A 22,982-nucleotide genomic window follows, 5' to 3' on the forward strand; every position below is an offset into this window, starting at 1 on the left:
AGAGGTTCCAACAACGTAGGGCACCATCTCCTCTGAAATCAGCATATCCATGTTCATGGCTATTCATCCATCTTAATTGCCCTGGGAGATGCTAATTAAATAGTCTATGTGGCTATTCAGTGGATCTGTTTGAAGAACTGATGCCTTGTAGTCAATACGCCAGGCTGCTAAGTATCCCATATTTTACTTTTGGTACAAGGACCACAAGCCCAAGAAGCAGTTAACTAACCATCTTTAGCTAGCACAAAAATTCAGGCTACATTCAATATTATAAAAATATATTATTCTAAGTACTAGCTATTTTATGGAATGCACTTAACCATATGAATTACTTTACCTGCACATGTCTGTTCCTGGTTGATACTGAGACAGACGAGAATGTAGGAGAGGGATTAATCGCAGATCACACCACCTCTTCTCCCACCTAAGACCTGGTGATGCTGGCCACGAGGAACAAGAAAGTGTGTCCTGCAAACATTGACATAGAATGGTTATCACAAATATGTTCATGCAGACCCTTCAAACATCTGACATTTGACACTATTGTCATTTTGATAAATTTGCACATTTATCGCTATATATATCTATCCTACACATAATCCAAATCCCAATAGAGAACAGAAAGCGGCACACCATCTGAAGCACACCACTTTATTGTGTCAAAGTCAACAATGCGTTTTGGCTCCATTAAAGCCTTTGTCTAGTTGGAAAAGGTGCTCTAAGTACCCAAGAAATATGCAGTATTATCAAACTATCCATTGATGAAAATGAAAGCATACTATTCATTTCACAAGTAAATTGTTTGTGCGCAATAAATAATATTCAGAAGCATATAATAAAATATGAAATGTTTTAACTATGAATTCATTCATGAGTATTAATGTCAAAATACAAATTAGCAGCATGTAAATGTCGAAATTGCACATACTAGAAACTTATTAAACAATAGTGAAAATATTATTTCATACATCCATTCAAATCAATCTAACATTTCTGTCATTTTCCATACCACATAATTATACATAATTGAAATCATTCCATCAGAAGGTGTTTTTGTGGGTGGAAAAGGAGGCATTTCCTGTGATTAAACAAATCTAAGTTAAAAGAATGAAAAGTGAAGACAGAAAAGCAGAATTCCCAAGGTGGGAGAGTAAAAACGTTGTCAATCAGTTATTCAACCATTTAGCATTCATGTAGAAAACTATGGGGCAGATTTAGAAGCCCCTTGCGCCAGCGGTTCGCCACTTTTTGTGTCGCATGTTACTGCTCCATATTTACAAGGACAGGAAAAGCCACCCTGCGTGACATTTGCTGTCCTTGTAAATATAGCCCCTTTCACGCAGCACTTTGTGTGAAAGGGGCATTCCATGGGTGCTGCTGTGGGGGTTCCCACGCAGCACCCATGGAACCAGACACAGTTCAAGATTCACGAGGAATTGAAAATCTGGAAATGCGTGTGAATGCTACTCCTCCCCAGGGGAGGCATAGGGAGGCACAACGAGCAGAAATGTATTCCTTTATCCTCGTTTTCTTTTCCTCTTTCTATGCGTGCTGCATTCTGTAGCACACAAAAAGAGGAAATCACCTCTAATAATTGTTTATATACAGGAAGGATTCCCTTCCTGCACATAAACAATCATTGAAACAATGCAGTTTTTCAACTTCTATGTGTGCTAATGCAGCGCACACTGAGTCACTTTCATTGTAAATCTGCCCCAGAGGTCATATGTGGATTCTTATAGGCCGCTTAACATCACTAACCCATAGTGCATTCAATACCCATTGAAATAACTATTCAGGACATAAAAGGGCCATTTCCCAATCATTACACCTTCAAATAAAAAAAACTGGAAAAAAAGAACTAGCGGATAGAGAATATAAATGTTAACCGCAAATCCATGTAAACCTTCAGAAATGATTCATTCTAAATTAGATTAAATCATTCCCAGGGCTGATACTCTGATCTAACTGGGTATCCACTCATTCCTAAGAGCACTGAGAACAGATAATATATCTCTAATATCTTTTCAAACCTGGCATCCCTTAGCTAGTGTGTGTCTCAAAACTTATATCCAAATACCCAACAAATTGAAAAACCGAAAAGTCAAAATATATTGAATCAATTAAACTAATTAGTAGCATTGGTGCAATCCTAGTATGGTAAGCACAAAGGTAAAGTAATAGGAACAGAAAGAGGAAAAGTTCTAAACAATTCAGTAGAAAAGTACAAAAGAAAGAGGACGGAAGCAGCCTAGAGATCCAGCCACGGCCCGTATAGGGTGTGCTACCGGGGCGGTGACATAGGGCGGGGGAGGGGCAGGGTGGGGGTTGTAAAATGCAGCATACGGCCGATTTCAGGTAAGTAAAGAACAAAATAAATAAAACGAATTTCGTTGCGCACGCTGCATCGCCAAATGCGATGCAGCGCGGAACACATTATTTTTTTTCCCCGTTACTTACCTGAAATCGGCCGTATGCCACATTTTACAACCCCCCACCCTGCCCCTCCCCCACCCTGCATCACCGCCCCGCTAGCACGCCCAATACGGGCCGTGGCTGTAGAGATCCCAACCAAGTATAAACAACCCTAAAGAAGTCACGTCCTGTCTCATTCACTTCCCAATTCATGAAATTACATACTGACTCAAAAACACAGAATATAATTATCATGTGATCGAACATTTGACTTATGAGGTAAATGACAAAAAAACTTTTTGAAATAAAAGAGTGCTGCCAAATAAGTTATCATCCCTAAATCAAGCACAATTTATGAAACAGTCTCTAGAAAGTCCACTAATGCCACATTATCAGATTGATAAAGTACCGATTGCGCCCATATTATAAAACCCAAATTAGACTGCCATTTGTTCATCACTTTTCAGACCATTTAAACTTTTAGCATTTAAATAAATGATGTAACGTAATTCCAAAAGTCGTAATTGTCTTTCCAGATCACCACCTCTGATGTGCTTGGTGATTCTGTTCACCTGTCTTGCTTCGTATTTCAGATAATGCAGCTCCCACACGGTGGCTCAACACTTGGGGAGGCAGGAGACATTAACACATAACAAACAACACCTTTAGAAAAGGGTTTTATTTTACAAAATGCAAAGACTCTCTTTTAGAGTAAGGCTTGGGGTTTTATTTTTCACAATGCTCTCTAACAGAAAGCCTTTCCCAGATGCCAAATACACAAAATTCAAATACACAAAGAGATATGTATATATGTTTATATGCAAGCAATAATAACACACTTGGTAAATGCAACAGTTAAATGCATGAATAATACTTCTGAATAAACAAGCCGCACATAATATGAGATAAGATTCAAGAAAATATAATATGCTGGACGTCCTGCAAGAGATGAGAAAGATATATACACTGAATGCATCAAAAGATTACTTTGGATGTGCACCTCACTCAGTCACACATCACAAACAAAACACCTCAAATGATCAAAGGCACTGTCCTCAAATCGCAATGGCAGTATTCAAAACTCAAGCACCTCAAATGATCAAAGCCACTGGCCAAACATCACTATGGCAATAATCAAAACTCAACCCTTCACCTGGTGCAAACACTGAATCTTAGCCCACTCCTGACCGAGGGAATTAAACAGCCGGGGATAAGAGCCTCAGCAACTAGGGTCCCGAAGTAGACACGTCCGTCCCCATTCGGATTCAAAAATCCCAGTTGCTAAGTCAACAACCCTCAGCTTTATAATCTCAAAACACACTAGAATGTTCAAGAGAAACCTTCCCCCCTGAGCCAAAGGAATCTTACCAGAACTGGCCAGCTTCCAAGCAAGCATTCCTTAGCAGGAAGGAGTTCCCACGTCCACTCTCCAATCTCGCATGTTCCAGCCTTTATCTTGACAAAGCTCACGAAAGCCTTCCAGGGTACATTAAAAATCTCTCACAAAACAATCCTTGAATGTGATTAACCCAAACAACTTACAAGCGTTGCTGTGCGTGCAGATAAAGCTCAAACCAAGCAGAGTCAGAATTCAGGAGAACATGAGGCCATGTCAAAGCCAATAGTAAGAACTTCATAATACTTCCAATGTACAACACAATGCACATTTGTGCATCACTGCTCACAACACTGCACTTTGAGACCAAAAAGTTCATTCCACACCTCACTATCTCTCTCATGCTTTCAAATGCACATATCACAAGTTTTGTTCTTGGCAAGGCTGTCCTACTCCGTGACAGCTCCCACTGAAAGACTGTAAGATTACAAGAAATAAACCTGTACGAGAAGCAAGGCATATGCAGGACCGTCGTACATTCAGGCTAGGGTAAAATAACACACCAAAGTCAATTAAAATAATGGTAGTCAAAGATCATCACAGGGTGTCAGGCCACAAGAGTGCCTCTAGCACTACATCACCCCAAAGAAATATAAATGTTCATTATTGCTATTGGGTTTGTGGTAAAAATGTTGTGCCACTGGGTAGTTTGCATCAATGTTCTTAATGGTGCACATGTGCTCAAGGATCCTTTTTCTTAATGGTAAACTAGTATTCCCAATATACAACTCACATGGCGCTTTATAAGTGCCATATATAACATAACATTCTAAAGCATGAAACCACAAAATCAAATGCACATGTTATAAATTTGGATACATTTTTAACTTTTCCAGCGGGAAGTGCATATTCATTGCAATTCCATCTGTATCGTGCTGCCTTGTAGGAACCACAATTATTAAATCCTTCCTGTTCACTCAATCAAGTAGATGTTCTATGTGGATCCAAATGACTATATGCTAACATGTTTCTGATTGATTCGGGCTGTCTACACATAATGGACAAAAAACATCCTACGTCTTTGCCTATGATGGCATGGCCCATCAATAGGCCCCAATATATTTTCATGATGCTGTTAGTCTATGTGATTTTTTCATTGTATGTAGTAATAAATACAGGGCCAGATTCACAGAACAAACTTAAGACAAAATCCTAAACTTATTACCATTTTGGTATTCACAGAAGGCACTTACTCATTTTGATATTCACAGAAGGCATTTACTCATTTTGGTATTCACAGAAGGCACTTACTCATTGATGAGTAAGTGCCTTCTGTGAATACCAAACTGAGTAAGTGCACTTACTCATTTTGGTATTCACAGAAGGCACTTACTCATTGGTGAGTAAGTGCCTTCTGTGAATACCAGCTGGAAGTAACAGTGGACACGATTCACAGAACTAACTTAAGACAAAATCCTAAACTTACTACCATTTACTAATTTTGGTATTCACAGAAGGCACTTACTCATCAATGAGTAAGTACCTTCTGTGAATACCAAAATGAGTAAGTGCCTTCTGTGAATACCAAAATGAGTAAATGGTAGTAAGTTAAGGATTTTGTCTTAAGTTAGTTCTGTGAATCGAGCCCACTGTTACTTCCAGTTGTTCATCTATAAACTCTAGGACATCAGGAGGCAGATTTGACCAGCCCATTTCTCCTGTTAGCAATGCCTGACACAGAAGCAACAAATCCATTCAAGTAGGAGGGTATGTGGCGTAATGACAAGTGTTGCCGGCTTCGGAGCTGGGGAATCAGGTTTGAGGTTCAGCTTCAACATCCTGTGATTCTGGGTGAATCACTTAATATCCCTGTGTCCACCAAAAATGAATGTGTCCTTAACTGGTGCTCAAGTGCTGGTGTTGATGATTTAATGTCGGTACTGAGCACCGGAAACCACAGGCTCAAATTAAGCACTGGTTACTTCTTCCTTTCTTTTGGGTTGCGTAAAACTGTCTTTCAAAAAGACATCCTCCTGTTTCATATCCTGCACTTTATGTTTGGCTCGTACCAGAATTTTCTTAGGGTAAACCCCTTGTGTGAAGCATTGTAATATGTTGTGTTGACCCTAATGAAGCTAGTCTCTGTGCTGCAATTACTGCGTGCCCTTAGAAGCTCTCATAAGGGACGCTCCATTTAAGTGAATTAGGGTGATGACTACAAAGATGTAAAATGCTGTTACCAGCTGTCTCTTTTCTGTGAAATTAGGCTATTAATTTATTCTTGCCCACATTTATGGCAATATTCAAATAGACCCTATAATCATTGGTCATCTTGTATGTAAAGGTAGGAGTCAAACCATTATGTGCCAACATGTTAATGAATTCTTTAGCTAGATCGGTGTCACCATCTCGAATCAAAAAGGTCATTGATATACATAATCCAAAAGCGCCTGCCACTATTCATTTTTTTAAAACAAAAAAACAGGAAGGGGGTGGACCACTAAATGCCCCGGGGACCCCATCCTCCAGGGCCTGGCTAGCCTTGATTTTTGTATTCCTTTTTGGAGGGGGGTCACGTGGCCCCCCATCCTGAGGCCAATTAAAGCCCTAAGGACCCCATCCACCGGGGCCTGGCCTTACGTTGGGGACCACGGGGAGCCCCCAAACCCCCTGTGGTCCCAGCTGGCTCCCCGCCTTCCAGAAGGAACCGGCATTGCTTTTGGACAAGGGGAGCTGCTGACATGCAGCCCCCTTGTCAAAAAGAAATACTGCTTTCCTTAATGGAAGCGAGAGCAGGTTCCCTGCTCTTGCTTCCATGAAGCAAAGCAGAGTTTGCAATGACAGGATGTGAGCAATGCTCCCATCCTGCCATTGCAAACTGCAATGTCCTGGGGGTGAGCACCCCAGGACATTGCCGGTGCAGGCCCTGGTGGGTAGCGGTCCCCAGGGCCATAGAGGGCTCCAGGAGGGGGGCCGCGCACCCCACTTCCCAACGTGAAAATAGCCACAGGGAGGTGGTGGTCCCCGGTGCCAGGGGTCCGCAACGGACAGCTGCATTTCAATAATAAGTGCCCCAGGGAGGTGGCTGTCCCCAGGGCTTGGGGGGCCCACAAGGCCCCCGCCCCATAATAAGAAATGCCCCAGGGAGTTGGCAGTCCCCAAGAAAGAGTGGGGGGCTGGAGCCCGCCACAACGTTTTTCAAAAAAGCTGTGGCGAGGTAGCAGTCCCCGGGGCTGCAGGGCCCCCCACGGGCCCCCACTACATAAATTTAGATTGACCCTGGGACCTGGCCCACCCAGAGGCTTAGGGAAAATGAAGCGTGGGAGCCCGTTCTTTGGATGAAAAAAAGAAAATTCTACCCGATTCGCGCACCCAGGACGACTCTGGCTAAAAAATTAAAAATAAAATGGTTATTTTGGGCCTGGGGGTCCCTGTGGGACCCCCTGAGCAGGCCTAGGGGGTCGGGGTGTTTCTACACTGCCCTCTTTCTTTTTTTATCATTTTATTCTGAGCCCAGGATAGGTACGTATGGTTTGTCCAGCATGTCCTAGGTGTTTCTATAAATATATTAAAAAAATTAAAAAATTAAAAATCATAGGCCGTCCCCGGGGGATGGGGTCCCCGGGGCCATAAGTGGCATGAGGAGGGGGGCAACGCAGCCCCCCTCCTAAAGAATTGTTTTAAAAAAAAGCCATGCCCCGGGGGTTGGGGTCCCTGGGGCCGATTAAGGCCTTGGGAGGGGGGCCACGCGGCCCCCTTCCAAATTTTCAGAAAAAATTATAATTAGGAGGCAGGCCCTGGGGGATGGGGTCCCCAGGGCCAATAAATTAGAAAAAGAAGGGGGGGCCACACAGTCCCCCTTCTTAAAAAAATAAAATAAATAAAAGACCGACATCGTGCCGGAGGCCACGCCCCCTCCTTGCAGCACTCTGCAAATGCGCCCCATGCCAAGTTGTAAGCTGGGGAATTAATTCCCCTTCAATATGAGGGTCCCTGAGGGCCAACTGGCCCACAGGTATCTCCAGTATGCACCAGGGAGCTGCGTTGCAGACAGGTGTTCTGAGGCCATGCCCCTTTTTACACCTCTCTGCAACGCAGCTCTGTGGCGCTTACTGGAGGTACCTAGTGGGCTATTTTGCCCCTAGGAACCCTCAGGATTCAAGGGGACTTAATCTCCCAATTTAAAACGGCCACAGGGCGTGTTTACACATTGGGGAAGGGAGGGGACGGGGCCTGAGGTGACGTGTGCAAACACGTCCTATGGCACATTTTAAGTTGGGGATATAATTCCCCTTCAATCCTGAGGGCCCCTGGGGGCTAACTAGCCCACCAGGTGCTTCCAGTAAGCGCCACTGAGCTGCATTGCAGAAGGTGGTCCAGGCCATGCCACTTTTTACACCTCTCTGCAATGCAGCTCTGTGGCGCTTACTGAAAGTACCTAGTGGGCTAGTTGGACCCTACGGACCCTCAGGATTCAAGGGGACTTAATCTCCCAACTTACAACGGCCACAGGGCGTGTTTACACAGTGGGGAAGGGAGGGGACGGGGCCTTAGGTGATGTGTGCAAACACGCCCTGTGGCGTGTTTTAAGAGGTAGTTTTAATCCCCCTGCCCTATTATATACTAGGGGCTTACAGAGGAGGTCATGCTAATCACAGGAGGACCCCAACGCATAGTGTTCCCTAGTGTATGTAGGTGTTTTCACTGTATTCTAAGTGTCTTTTAACATAGCACTGGCTCTAGGGCTGGTTAGTCAGACTCAGTCACCACCAGTATCCGTCTGAAAAAGTTGAGGGTACAGGATGATTTTGCAACAAGGCTTCTTTCTGCTCTTTTGTTCATTCTTTCTGCACGTTATCCTTCTTCCTGCACTTTTCTTCGTCTTTGAGGACTTCTGTTGCTTCTTTCTGCATTTCTTTTTTTTTCTTTCTGTGCATTTTTTCTTCTTTCTTCACATGTCCTATCTCTGTAGGCATAGCTAGAAATAAGCATTGAAAAAACCTTTGAAATTCACTGAAAAAACCATAGGTTTCAGGCATGTTATAGTTAGGAATTAGCATTTAAAAAACCTTAGAAATTAATCTAAAAAACCATAGGTTTCAGGGGCGTTATAGTTAGCTGGACTTTTCACTCGTACAAAACCATTGAAATTCCCCCGTTATAGTTAGTTCAGCTAACTAGCTAACTATAGCTCGCGCGCCTGCGTTGCACTGCTGATGACGTCACATATTACATCACTCATGACATGGTCAGTGACATCACTCATGACATCACCAATGAATAAATGTCTGTAAGCACTGGGATATCAATTAATAGCCCTCTGCGTCAAAAGTGACACAGCACAGCAAGTATAGGCTGCCCCTGAGCCGAGCTGGAGTTGCGTCTTACGCCGGCAGATGCGTCACGCATCTGTCTATGTGCACCGCATTGTAAATGCGGTGCATCCATGGTGGTGCAAGGTTTTTTTTACATCACGCAAAATAGCTAGCGCATCCCTGCTAATATGCAGGGATGTACCAGTTATTGTAAATCTTCCCCACAAACTTGTGAATGCTGCGACTATATTTCCTGTGCATCACCCCATAGGCATTTTGTTGGTTCCCCTGTTCATTATGTTTTTGTATATGATTAGCAGTAATAGCTAAAATATTTCTGGTGAGACTAAGTTTCAATTTTCATGTACTGCATTATATTTTTCTCACAAATAATGTAGCAGTGCATACATACAACCAAGTATCTGGTGATGTAAAGGGCTTATGACACTAATGTCCTCTTCATCTACCTTTTCCTTTGTGCATTGATTTGTTGTCTAAATAGGACAAACAACTGACAATATGAATTACGAGGACATGGCATGGGTAATGCATGAACTGCAAATGCTTTGCTTTGAAAGTACCTCATTGACCTTGGATATGATGTATGCACTATGTCTGTATACATGAAATGAGCAACGTTCAGGTGGTGGTACAGATTTGAAATTCTGCAACACTGTGCCATTTTAGTTAAAATGCAGGAAAAACAATTAATTCAGCCGCACTATTTTTTAAACCATATAGACATACCTTATTTGTCCGACCCACTTTGCCTAAAAAATTGCAAAGTTTGTATTTCACGTCTAAGAGTTCGAAATATTCAAACGCATACATGCTAATGAAAGTAATCTACATGTCTCCCTTTCTTCAAAATATGCAGCTTTTCTGCACTATTTACCAAAGGCAACATAAACACAAATCCATTCCTAACCCGAGCATCCTTTCAGCTTCAAAAAACATAAAATTGAAGTCTGGGTAAACATGGTCGCATTGTATTGATACAATACATTACGAATCTATTATTTTACATCCCAGAAGTACATTTAATCACCACACTTTTTGCTTTGTCACAATACATCATTGATCCCATTTATGCAATCAATAAAAAAATCTTTTAAAACAAATTACACGGCATCAGGATATTTTTATTACAATTTACAGCGCTCTAATGCGAGGCTGATCCCAACATGGCTACGCACTTCTCTCAACAAACAAGCCAGATGAGCACAACATGTCATCTTGCGCCTGCTGGACTAGCTGCTGCTGTACCGCTCCTTTAAGATTCTCAGCTGCCAGGCAACCAGTTCCAGAGAAAATGTAGATTTTCATCAGCTTCGATGGACAGAAAATCTGGATTTTATTAAAGACACGGAGGCTAATATTATGCAATCCTCTTTATTGCGCCACCCACAGCAGCATTACCAAGAACATAGAACACAACAACGTTCTTTAGAACATAATAAAGAGCCAGAACCTCCATGACTCTTCCTTCTTTTTGTGTGCTGCATTAAATGAAACATAAGTCCTTAATAAATCCACAATAACAATGGGGCGTGGATAGGCGCGCTTGCATGATGGCCGCAAGTGCGTGAAGCTCCAGCCGCCCGGTGCCGTTATCCTGGCACTTTCTCCTGGCTGGGCTCCTCTCGGACTCAGGGCGCTGGCGGGGGTGAAGCCCGGATCCCCCCCGACACCAATGGAGCACGAGCTGACAGGCGCGGCTGCCGGGAGCTCCGGTTTTGCTGCATAAGAGTCGCGGCCGGCAGACGCGGTGGGGTGAGCGTGTGCCGCGGCCGGCCGCATCAGCAAATTTATACCGCGGCTCGCCACGAGGGCCCCAGGCCACACGGGCTGACGCGCCGGCGAAGGAAGTGGTGGGGCGCTGCCGTCACCCCTGTGTGTGGTGCTCCCGACCAGCGAAGGCAGACAAAAGGGAACTGGACATGAGGCGAATAGCCGGGGCTGCCCTGACGCAGTGAGTCACCCTGAGAACAGCACTGATAGCGGCGGAGGAGCGGAGGTGGCTGTGGCCTGCTGGTGGCGCCGCGGGGCTGGCGGCATTGCGGTGTGGACCCTCCTGTGGACTCCTGAGGCACTGCAGCGACCCAGTCCAGGTGCCTGGAGTGACCCGGTGAGTGGACGGGAAGAGCGCCGGGAGGACGTGCTCAGACGTGAGTCCCTTGCTCACTTTGCCACTGGATTCAAGCAAGCCTGGCTGAAGATGGCTGAAATGCCAGAAACCGGTCCTAGGAAGCTTGTTTCCGGTCCAGGGAAGACATGGCTTGGCAGTTCTGGCTGGACTGTTCCCATGAGGCACAGGGTCAGACTGATTTGCATATGGCCATGTCTGAACTGGGGTGGCAGAGTGGGCTAAAGAACGGTGATGGATTAAACCCAGATCAGTTGACTGGGGGTGAGTGCTTGCAATGTTCAACACTCCGTTCATCATTTCCTTTTGTTTTTGCTTTGTTCGCCATAAGTTGGCAGGGTATGCTCAGACGTGAGTCCCTTGCTCACTTTGCCACTGGATTCAAGCAAGCCTGGCTGAAGACGGCTGAAATGCCAGAAACCGGTCCTAGGAAGCTTGTTTCCGGTCCAGAGAAGACATGGCTTGGCAGTTCGGGCTGGACTGTTCCCATGAGGCACAGGGTCAGACTGATTTGCATATGGCCATGTCTGAACTGGGGTGGCAGAGTGGGCTAAAGAACGGTGATGGATTAAACCCAGATCAGTTGACTGGAGGTGAGTGCTTGCAATGTTCAACACTCCGTCCATCATTTCCTTTGGTTTTTGCTTTGTTCGCCATAAGTTGGCAGGGTATGCTCAGACGTGAGTCCCTTGCTCACTTTGCCACTGGATTCAAGCAAGCCTGGCTGAAGACGGCTGAAATGCCAGAAACCGGTCCCAGGAAGCTTGTTTCCGGTCCAGGGAAGACATGGCTTAGCAGTTCGGGCTGGACTGTTCCCATGAGGCACAGGGTCAGACTGATTTGCATATGGCCATGTCTGAACTGGGGTGGCAGAGTGGGTTAAAGAACGGTGATGGATTAAACCCAGATCAGTTGATTGGGGGTGAGTGCTTGCAATGTTCAACACTCCGTCCATCATTTCCTTTGGTTTTTGCTTTGCTCGCCATAAGTTGGCAGGGTATGCTCAGACGTGAGTCCCTTGCTCACTTTGCCACTGGATTCAAGCAAGCCTGGCTGAAGACGGCTGAGAAGCCAGAAACTGGTCTTAGGAATCTTGTTTCCGGTCCAGAGAAGACATGGCTTGGCAGTTCAGGCTGGACTGTTCCCATGAGGCACAGGGTCAGACTGATTTGCATATGGCCATGTCTGAACTGGGGTGGCAGAGTGGGCTAAAGAACGGTGATGGATTAAACCCAGATCAGTTGACTGGGGGTGAGTACTTGCAATGTTCAACACTCCGTCCATCATTTCCTTTGGTTTTTGCTTTGTTCGCCATAAGTTGGCAGGGTATGCTCAGACGTGAGTCCCTTGCTCACTTTGCCACTGGATTCAAGCAAGGCTGGCTGAAGACGGCTGAAATGCCAGAAACCGGTCCTAGGAAGCTTGTTTCCGGTCCAGGGAAGACATGGCTTGGCAGTTCGGGCTGGACTGTTCCCATGAGGCACAGGGTCAGACTGATTTGCATATGGCCATGTCTGAACTGGGGTGGCAGAGTAGGCTAAATAACGGTGATGGATTAAACCCAGATCAGTTGACTGGGGGTGAGTGCTTGCAATGTTCAACACTCCGTCCATCATTTCCTTTGGTTTTTCCCATTAGGCACAGGGTCAAACTGATTTGCATATGGCCATGTCTGAACTGGGGTGGGAGAGTGGGCTAAAGTACGGTGATGGATCAAACCCAGATCTGTTGACTGGGTGTGAGTGTTTGATTGGTTCTGATGCTCCGTCCATCACCATCCCCTTTTGTACCGTGGTGTTGCAGTTCCCAGCAGATGCCTACAGCTCAGCAACTGATCATGGGCCGGCTACGGAATGCGTCAAAGGACGGTCGGACACCGACGACGGACTCAGGCCCCATGGCGGAGAGTCGCGGTGGGGGCGTGGAGCCCCAGGCGGCGGCGCTGGCGTCGAAATTGGAGACGGTGCTCGCCGCGGTGGAGCGGATCGGTACTACGCTGGATCAGACGAAAGCCTCCCTAGAGTCCCGAATCGATAAGGTCACGGTGGACTTCACCCTCCTTCATGCGGACCACCACAAGTTAGCGGACGCGGTGGCTCAACAGCGCCAGGCCCTTCAGGATGTCCAATCAGTGGTGAACAACCACACTGTCACCCTACAGGACTTAATAGATCGCGTCCACACCTTGGAGGATCGGGCCGAGGATGCCGAAGGGCGCTCCCGGCGCAGTAATGTCAGGGTGGTAGGACTGCCGGAGGGAGAGGAGGGACGACAGCCGGAGCAATACGTTCAGGGATGGCTTCATGATCTGCTCGGCCCGGAGGTGCTCTCTCCGCAGTTTATGGTGGAGCGGGCCCACAGGGTACCAGCGCAACGGCCCAGACCGGGGGCTCGGCCCCGTCCCTTCTTGTTTAAACTTCTCAACTACCGGGATAGGGATGTGGTGCTCCACAAAACCAGGAAGTTGGGCGCAATCACAGTGGGAAATGGACAGGTGCTGTTCTTCCCGGACTACACGGCGGTGGTGCAAAAGCGTCGAAGCAATTATCTGGCGGTGAAGCGCCGACTACGCGACCTGGAGATCCCATACACCCTGTTATTTCCGTCACACCTCAGAGTGGTCACAAAGGAGGGGACCCGCTTCTTTGATGCTCTGTCGGAGGTCTGGGACTGGCTAGAGGAGACGGGGCAAAGTGATGGGCAGAGACCGCCAGATCCAGAGCCTGGCAATAATTCGAGGGAAGAGGCCTTGGCGGAGGAGACGGAGAGGGTCCCGACAAGACATGGGAATGGGCCTAGGGGCAGCTCCTAGCCCGGAACGGATACGCCTGGAGCGCCAGGGGGTGCTGGCAGCGGTGGCAACCCTCGGATCTCCTGGTGGTCAGGGAGAGGCGGACACTCACAGACATAGCGATCCTGAGACCAGCGGCTCGTCCTCTCCGTCCACCACGCTCTCTGAGGACCCCGCAGATTTCCGAACTGATCGTGTGAGCCAGGAGTGATGTGGGGACAGCACCTAATGACATGCACGTCATCAAGAGACAGATAATAAGTTTCGGTGATCGCTGCTTAGAGACCTTGATGTGCAATGTGGGGAGTGCTGTGTGATGGCGGTGAGGTATCTGACTGGCAGCTGTGCGAGTGCAGGGGGATGGGAGGCCGGGGTCCCCCTGGGAGGGGGAATGGCATGCCAGGCGGAATCTGCAACTGGAGGCGTAGGCAGCAGAGGTTAAGTCGCCCGCCTATACCTGTCCAAGCCCATGCCACAGGAGACACCCGCAGTGCACGCACGAGGGCACCGTGGTAGAGGAGCAGCTTGCGGCAGCTAAGGCCATGATAAAGCCCCCGTTAGCCACTACTTGGCTTAGTTTTACTCCATAAGCGTTAGCTTACAGTTTGGACGAATGCCCGCACAGGGTTTGCCCTGATAGTTATACTGGTTTTGTTGTTCAGTTCGCGTGCCTGGCACCACGTGAGTGTTTCTTTGTTTTGTTGTTTTTCACTGCAGTGATCCAGATTGACATATAGGGCTCCTGTACCCCCTGTTGGTTGGGTGAACCCCGGTCCCGCCACCTATACAGAAAATAATTGTTCCAAATGGCCACCACCAGTATAATCACGTGGAATATTCGGGGCATGCACACGCCAGCACGTAGATATTCCATTTTCGCTTACCTGCAGAGTCACAAGGCGGCTATAGCCCTCCTTCAAGAGACTCACATGACACAGGTAGAAATAGACCGGTTGCGCACCCGCTGGAGGGGTCAGGTATTCGGAACCACATATTCAACACGTGCCAGGGGTACATTGGTCTGGGTGAGGGCAGGCACCCTGTTCACATGTATGGAGGTACTGGTCGACCCGGCCGGGAGATATACATTAGTACACGGGAGACTTAATGGGCAGCGCATACTACTAGGCTCATTGTACGCCCCGAATGTTGAGCAGCCATCATTTCTTGCCCGTTTGTCCACAGTGTTAGCGCCATATGCGGGTCTCCCTTGGCTGTTAGGTGGAGATTTCAATTCGGTCCTCGACGTGCACCTTGATCGGTCCTTCCCGCCCCTCCGTGGTACACAGGTGGGTTCGAACGCACAGGCTCTGGCAGATTGGATGTCGCGCTGGGCTTTGCTCGATGTGTGGCGCAATCTACATCCCGAAGACCGCGTCTACTCGTACTACTCGTCAGAACACGACCTCCATGTGCGCCTTGACAGGGTGGTGAGCTCCTACCCTTTACTTCCCCTGTTAGATCAGGCTGAATACCTAGGTCGGACACACTCCGATCACAAACCCCTCAGGTTGTGTCTCCGGTGGAGCCCTGGCCGTCCCCCGGTTCCCACGTGGCGCCTCCAGTCGGTGGCTCTGGGGGACATGGAATTTCGAGCCTCTTTAGGCACCGCGTTAGAACAGTTCTTTGACCTGAACGAGGGCACCACGAGCAGCGAACTGATAGAGTGGGATGCCCACAAGGCCAACATCAGGGGGCATTGCTTAGGCTCGACGTGGAATATTCGCAAGCAACTTGTACTGTCACTTGCTTCCTTGGAATCTCGCCTGCTCTCGTGTGAACGACTTGGGGAGGGCAGCGGTTGAGATTCAGACCAGCTGCTGAGACTTCGGGCGCCCCATGCCGAATTGCTGGAATGCCTGCGGGGCCATAATTATGCGGCCCATTCAGCTCGAGTTCATGCCACGTCAGATAGGGCGGGGAGGCTACTGGTCTGGCTGCTCCGACAGGAGACTGTTCACATTCCGATCGGCGCTATACGTGGGCCTGACGGGTCGTTGGTATACACGCAGTGGGAGATTCACCAGGTAATGACGGCACATTACGCATCTCTGTATCGGTCGACGGGAGGCCGGCAGGCCCATGACCTGGACCAGTTCTTGGAGGCTGCTTGCCTGCCCACGGTCCCAGATGAGCACCAGGAGTCACTCGAGAGCCCCCTCACCGCGGACGAGATCAGGGATGCGGTTACCTCTCTGTCCACCGGTTGGCCCCGGGCCCCGACGGGCTCCCGGCTGAATATTATAAAACCTATTGGGAAACACTGATACCCAAACTGCATACTCTTTATCTGGCCGCCCTTGAGGAGCGTACCTTACCCGGTTCAATGCGAGAGGCCTATCTGGTTTCTCTGCTCAAGCCCGGGCGGGATCCCACCCAGCTGGGGTCTTACCGTCCCCTCGCCCTGCTTAATACGGATTATAAAATCCTGGCGAAGGTGTTGGGTGAGCGCCTGGGGCCAGTGGTACCGGCGCTGGTGCATGTAGACCAAAATGGCTTTGTACCTAAGCGCAGTACCTCTCTTAACTTGCGGCGTTTTTTTCGAGTGGCGGCAGACGGTGTCCAGCAGTGGCTCAGGGCGGGCTGCCTAGTTTTAGACCTTGAAAAGGCCTTTGACTGTCTGGAGTGGGGATATTTGGTGGTGGCATTGTCACACTTCGGGTTGGGCCTTGGCTTCCTTCAGCTCACAGCCCTACTGTACAAGGATCCCACAGTGAGAGTGAGAACTGGGCCGTACATATCTGATGCCATCCCTATTGGCCGCGGCACCAGGCAGGGGTGTCCGCCTTTGCCCCTTCTGTTTGCACTCGCGATGGAGCCGCTGGCGGCTACACTTCGCAGGGAACTGACTGGCGGCATTCCACTAGGTGATGCGACACACCAAGTGTCACTTTATGCGGACGACCTGCTGGTCTTTGTTAGGGACGTGTCTCACATTCCTGTCGACCTGGAGTGCATCCTGCTGGAATTCGAGGCCCTCTCGGGTCATCGCGTGAATGCCGCTAAGTCTTGCCTCTATGTGTTCGGGGCGGACACCCAGGATCCAAGTTATCACCTTGGGGGAGTACGGGTGCAGTGGCGACCGGACACCTTTCGCTATCTGGGTATCCAAATATAACGCTAACTGGCGGATCTGGTGGAGGGCAACTTGGGTAGAGCCGTATCTGCAGTCCGGGCTCAGATGAAGTTCTGGGGTACACTTCCACTTTCGGTCACTGGCCGAATAGCGTTAGTTAAAATGGTGATTTTGCCCCGTCTTCTATACTATTTCGCCAACCTGCCTGTTTATGTCCCGGCGTCCTTCTTCGCAGGATTGGCAAGGTCCCTCCGGGAATTCTTGTGGGGTGCCACGCGTCACAGGGTCGCGATGCCCAAACTGTACCTCCCCACTTGCCAGGGGGGACTTGCAATGCCGTGTTTCGAACACTACTATCTGGCTGCGCAGCTTCAATGGATAGCCCGCTGGCTGGCAGACAGAGGCCGCGAGGATACCGTGACTGCGGCGGCCCCCCCTCTTTCACTGGCTGACATCCTTGGGCTCTTTCATCCGGCTGCGGGGGTGGCGAGGCCTGAGCCTTTGCTACTAGCGGTGGCCTACAAATGCTATCGCTGGTGTCTCCATCTTACCCAGTCAAGTACCCCTTATGCCCCGTCTTTACCGCTCGAGGGCTCCCCTAGCGGGCAGGGGGTGCTTAGTGCTTTGAAACTAGAGGACTGGAGTGCGGCCGACGTTCACACCTTAGGGGTCCTCTACCGAGATGGGACTCTTCTTTCATTTACCGCCCTGGCGGAGGAGACGGGGCTAGCTCCGGGCCACTTTCTCCGCCACCGGGCCCTAATGGTGATGCTCGCGGGCTGTTGGGGAGTCCTAAGGGAGGAGCCAGAGCAACATTTAATGTTACAATACCTTCATGTTATGGGGCAGGGAGAAACACCTGGTTAAATGGTTCGCGGCGGCGCTGCAAACACACATGGCGCTGAGTTTGGCGCCGCTGCGTGGTAAGTGGGAGGCAGATTTGGATCGACCCATGAATGACAAGGAATGGGATGGGGTGCTGCAGGGCCCGAAGAGAGTTCCCAGGAACATGCGCTTCCGCCAAATACAGTTCTTCATCTTACACAGAGCATATCTCACGCCCGCCTCTATTAATAGATACTTCCACCGTGCGGATGCATGCTGCCCCCGCTGTGCGGAACTGGATGTTGGCCTGATCCATATGCTCTGGAGCTGCCCTGTGCTAAGCGCCTACTGGCAGGCAATACAGGAGGCGCTCTGCGAGTGAACAGGTCGTGATATTCCATTCGAGTGGTCAGCCTACTTATTACAGCTTTTCCACAGAACACCCTCCACAAAAGACACCTCTAGATTCATAGACCTGGGGATTGTGGTGGCGAAGCGGCTTCTTACCAAACGTTGGAGGGCGGCTGCCCCTCCACACACGAGGGCATGGCGCGGCTCCTTCCTGGTCTGAGCTAGGGCGGTGGGCGTGGCCCTCCGGAGGGAGGAAACACTGGGTCTTAGGATGACACCCATAGCGGCCCAGTGGGAGGTGTTGTTACAGACCATGCTGCAGTTGGGGGCAGATGCCGCAGAGGACTATTGGGGGTGCGCCGAGGGAGCCGCTCCGGGTGGTGGGGAATTGGTCTGTCCGGCAGAGTGCCAAGACACACGGCGACGTAGATCTAGTCAGAGTGGCGAGGCATAAGAACAAACGCAGCGCAGTCTGTACAGCGACTTGAAAAGGAGGTGCGTGGCTGGGGGAGGGGGCGACCCAAGGGGTGTTGGGTGAATGATACTTGGACAAAAGCCGGACACTGCTGCTGTTATCATTGTTGTTGTTTTGCAGGGGCGATAGTTACCCTACTGTTTAGTCCCGGTTATTGATATATAAATCTGTTATCTGTTTATGGAGAAATGCTAGGGGAGATTGGGTGCAATAGTAAAACTTTCGCCTTAGGGTCACCCCTTATGGGGTAAGGCTCCGGGATGTATAGCGGTTCAATGGTTAAAGTCACTGTCGCGGGGGCATTCATTGTAATAAGGAATCGAGAGGTGCACCCATCCTTACAGTCATTTGTATGCCAGTATGAATACTTAACTATGAATTAAATGTCGCTGCACATTATCCTGTTTCATGATTTGATGTATACCTTTCAAAACTCAATAAACAGATTTCTAAATAAATAAATCCACAATAACAACCAGGAAAACATAAAATCTGAATATGAACATGATCCATCTCCTTCTTCATTGTTGACCCCGAGCTGAAAAAGAACAAATAACCATTACCAACAAAGGGAGGAGGGATAATATTAGCCTCCGTGTCTTTAATAAAATCCAGATTTTCTGACCATCGAAGCTGATGAAAATCTACATTTTAGGCAAGACCGGAGACTAAGATTATGCAAGTTCAAAGCCTCTATAATAAAAATGAACTTGCATGCATCACAGGCTTAAAATAGAATTTCCTAAAAACAGAGTCATTAGACCTATCAGCACTTCTAAGAATATCGTGTAACGCACCCCCTATTATAAATGCCTTAGAAGCCGAAGCACTCCTTACTGAATGTGCACCAAATCTATTCACATCAACACCAGCATTCTTCATTACCTCTTTCACCCATCTCGCCAAAGTTGGATTAGAAACAGCTTTGCGTGGTTTCCTTTATGAAATTAATAGCTGATTTTCATTTGCAGGGCGAACAAAAGATGTCCTCCTCTCGTACTCTTTCAAACAACGTACAACACACAAACGTTCATGCCCATCAAAATATGGATAGAAAATGCTATCCGAATTAGTCTTTGTTCTTCTGCACAGATAAAAACAAACACCCTCTGGATTAAAAATCCTTGTTCCTACATCTAAAGCCTTGACATCGGAAACCCTTCTAAAATAGATCAGACACAATAACATTGTCAGTTTTCCACTTAAAACTCTTAGATCTAGGCCACTATTGCATCCCAAATTCTCCAAATATTCTAGAACTTTTGAAACATCCCAAGTAGAGGAATACCTACCCACCGGGGGCTTAGAAACTCTTACACTCCTCATTAAACTTTTCACTAAAATGTTCTGACCTACAGAGATCCCATCAATCAAATTGTGCCCAGCAGCGATAGCTGACATATGCACATTAATAGTTCTGTACGGTAAACCTGAGGTAAACAAAGACGCTAAATAATTTACCACAAACACTACATCCACTGAAACGGGATTGTAATCCCTCTCCAAACACCAGCGTAACATTTCTGCCAAGCCAATCTATACATCTTTCTTGTTCCTGGAGCCCAGGATTCTTTAATAAGTTGACAAGCTTCATTTGAAAGTCCTGGCACTTCCCAGACTCTCCTGAAATTCTCCATGCCATTAGTCTTAATTGACCTGAAAGCAGCAACTCGTGATACTCTCCCTGTGCTCCTGTCGAAATTTCTGGGAATGTCGGAAGAAGGATTGGACAATCTATTGACATCTCTAAAGGAATCCAAACCTGAGATTTCCAAAGAGGAGTTATCAACACTACCGTCTCTAACCATTTGCGCACCAACAAAGTCACTCTGGTTATCAACACAAAAGTTGGTAAAGCATAAGGTCGAAGGCCCCTCCAGTCCTGCCTGAAAGCGTCTATCCCAACTGATGCCGAATCCAGACGCCAACTGAAAAACTTCTCCAGTTGAGTGTTCCACCTGTTTGCAAACAGGTCCACGTAACAAGGGTCCCACAACTCCATTATCCTCCAAAAAACCGACCTGTGTAGAATCCAATCGCTGGAATCCGTTTAATTCCTCGAATACCAATCCGCCTGCACATTCTTCTGACCTGGTATATATTCCGCTTGAACCAATATATTCTGATTCAAGCAATATTCCCAAAACACTCTCGCAAGATTCGAATGATCCCTTGACTTCAGCCCCCCTAACTTGTTCACGTATCTTACCACTGATACATTGTCCATTCACAGCAATACTGAGCACTTTGCCTTGTCTTTTGTGAAACTCTTTATTGCAAAGGACCCTGCCAACAATTCCAGGCAATTTATGTGTAACTTCTGTTCCTCTACAGTCCACATACCTCCTGTCGAATTTGCACCACATCGAGCTCCCCAACCAGACAAACTCGCATCTGACTCTATAATCAATTCAGGATTTGATCCGAAAATTGCTTTCCCATTCCATTCTTCCATATTCTTTAACCACCAAGTGAGTTCTGATCTTGCCTCGCCAGAAAGAGTGATCTCCGAGAATATTTCATACCACGCCTTAAATGACTGCTCTTCAATCTCTGAAGCACACTATAATTCAAAGGTCCTGGAAAAATAGCCTTCGAATTTCTTTCCGAATCTTCTTTATCTTGTCCATAGGCAATCTCAACTGGCCCTGAATAGTGTCTATCAAGAACCCTAGAAACTGTGTTTCCTTACTCGGTGAGAGGCAAGACTTGTCTGTGTTCACAACAAAACCCAAACTGTCCAAAAGATCTATAGCTAATTTCGTATAATCAGAATGTCGTCTAAATAAATAATCACTCTTATCCCCCTCTCTCGAAGAAAGGCAATGACTGGACGCAACATATTTGTGAAACACCATGGGGCCGATGAGAGTCCAAAGGGAAGACAAACAAACTTCCATAACCTTCCTCCCCATCTGAACCTGAGAAATCTCTGGTGTTCTGACCAAATTGGGATCGTAAGGTACACATCTTTTAGCTCTAGATGAGTCATCCAATCCCCTGTCTGAAGGACATCTCTCAACATATGCATTACCTTCCACCTTGAAAAGATGGTATTCTACCCAATTGTTCCGATTCTTTAAGTTTCTCACGGGTCTCATACCTTTCCCTTTCTTTTCCACTAAGAAAATATTGCTTACCTTCTCGTGGTGTTCCAGGAGGTTTCCGTGTTTGCTGCCTTGAGTCCTGTGCCCTGTGGTCTCCTGTCGGCTCCTGCCTGTGCTTGTGTCTCCCTCCCGCCGCCGCTTTCTGACACACTTGCGGTTGCGGCCAGGAGGGGGGACTACATTTCCCAGCAACACCTGCTGGAGGGGAGCGGAAGTCGACGCCCACTTGCCGCGCCCGGAGGCGCTACAAAATCAAGCTCACCCTCGGTGGAGCGGGGGTGTCCTACCTTCTCGTGGTGTTCCAGGAGGTTTCCGTGTTTGCTGCCTTGAGTCCTGTGCCCTGTGGTCTCCTGTCGGCTCCTGCCTGTGCTTGTGTCTCCCTCCCGCCGCCGCTTTCTGACACACTCGCGGTTGCGGCCAGGAGGGGGACTACATTTCCCAGCAACACCTGCTGGAAGGGAGCGGAAGTCGACGCCCACTTGCCGCGCCCGGAGGCGCTACAAAATCAAGCTCACCCTCGGTGGAGCGGGGGTGTCCTACCTTCTCGTGGTGTTCCAGGAGGTTTCCGTGTTTGCTGCCTTGAGTCCTGTGCCCTGTGGTCTCCTGTCGGCTCCTGCCTGTGCTTGTGTCTCCCTCCCGCCGCCGCTTTCTGACACACTCGCGGTTGCGGCCAGGAGGGGGACTACATTTCCCAGCAACACCTGCTGGAGGGGAGCGGAAGTCAACGCCCACTTGCCGCGCCCGGAGGCGCTACAAAATCAAGCTCACCCTCCGCGTTGCGGGACCGCGCGCGGGCGGCGCCGGGCTGAGCCCGGGCAGAGGGCGGGCCGTCTGTGGCCGTCAGGGGCTGCAGGAGGCTGGGCTGGGCCCCCCCTCTAAATCGCTGGTACTGACGCATCTGACTCTAACCAGGTACTGTCATTGAGTAACATTGTCAATCACCCCCTGTTGTGGATTCGGACTGGGTTGTGTCTATTGAACATTTCCTGAAATAGCCGCCCTACATATGTTAGGTGTTCATGTGTCTGGGCCTCCCTTCCTTGATACTTGCTTGTTCCAGCCACATATATTCTTTATTTACCTCCTGCCTATTATACACTCTACTGGGGTTTGTTTTGACCTGCTTCACAGTTTGCCCCTGTATT

General features: G+C 48.3%; 1 protein-coding gene across 1 annotated transcript in view; it reads right to left on the bottom strand.

The window, feature by feature from the left end:
• SNTG1 (syntrophin gamma 1) overlaps positions 1-22,982 on the bottom strand; it is a 2,687,950-nt gene that overhangs the window by 1,034,379 nt on the left and 1,630,589 nt on the right. Inside the window, exon 12 of the mRNA XM_085605648.1 lies at positions 338-468. Within this exon, the coding sequence (XP_085461774.1) occupies positions 338-468 (131 nt within the window). The remainder of the gene's footprint in view (positions 1-337; positions 469-22,982) is intronic.

Source organism: Triturus cristatus, chromosome 5_1, assembly GCF_964204655.1.
Source record: "Triturus cristatus chromosome 5_1, aTriCri1.1, whole genome shotgun sequence".
Classification (NCBI taxonomy): Eukaryota; Metazoa; Chordata; class Amphibia; order Caudata; family Salamandridae; genus Triturus; species Triturus cristatus.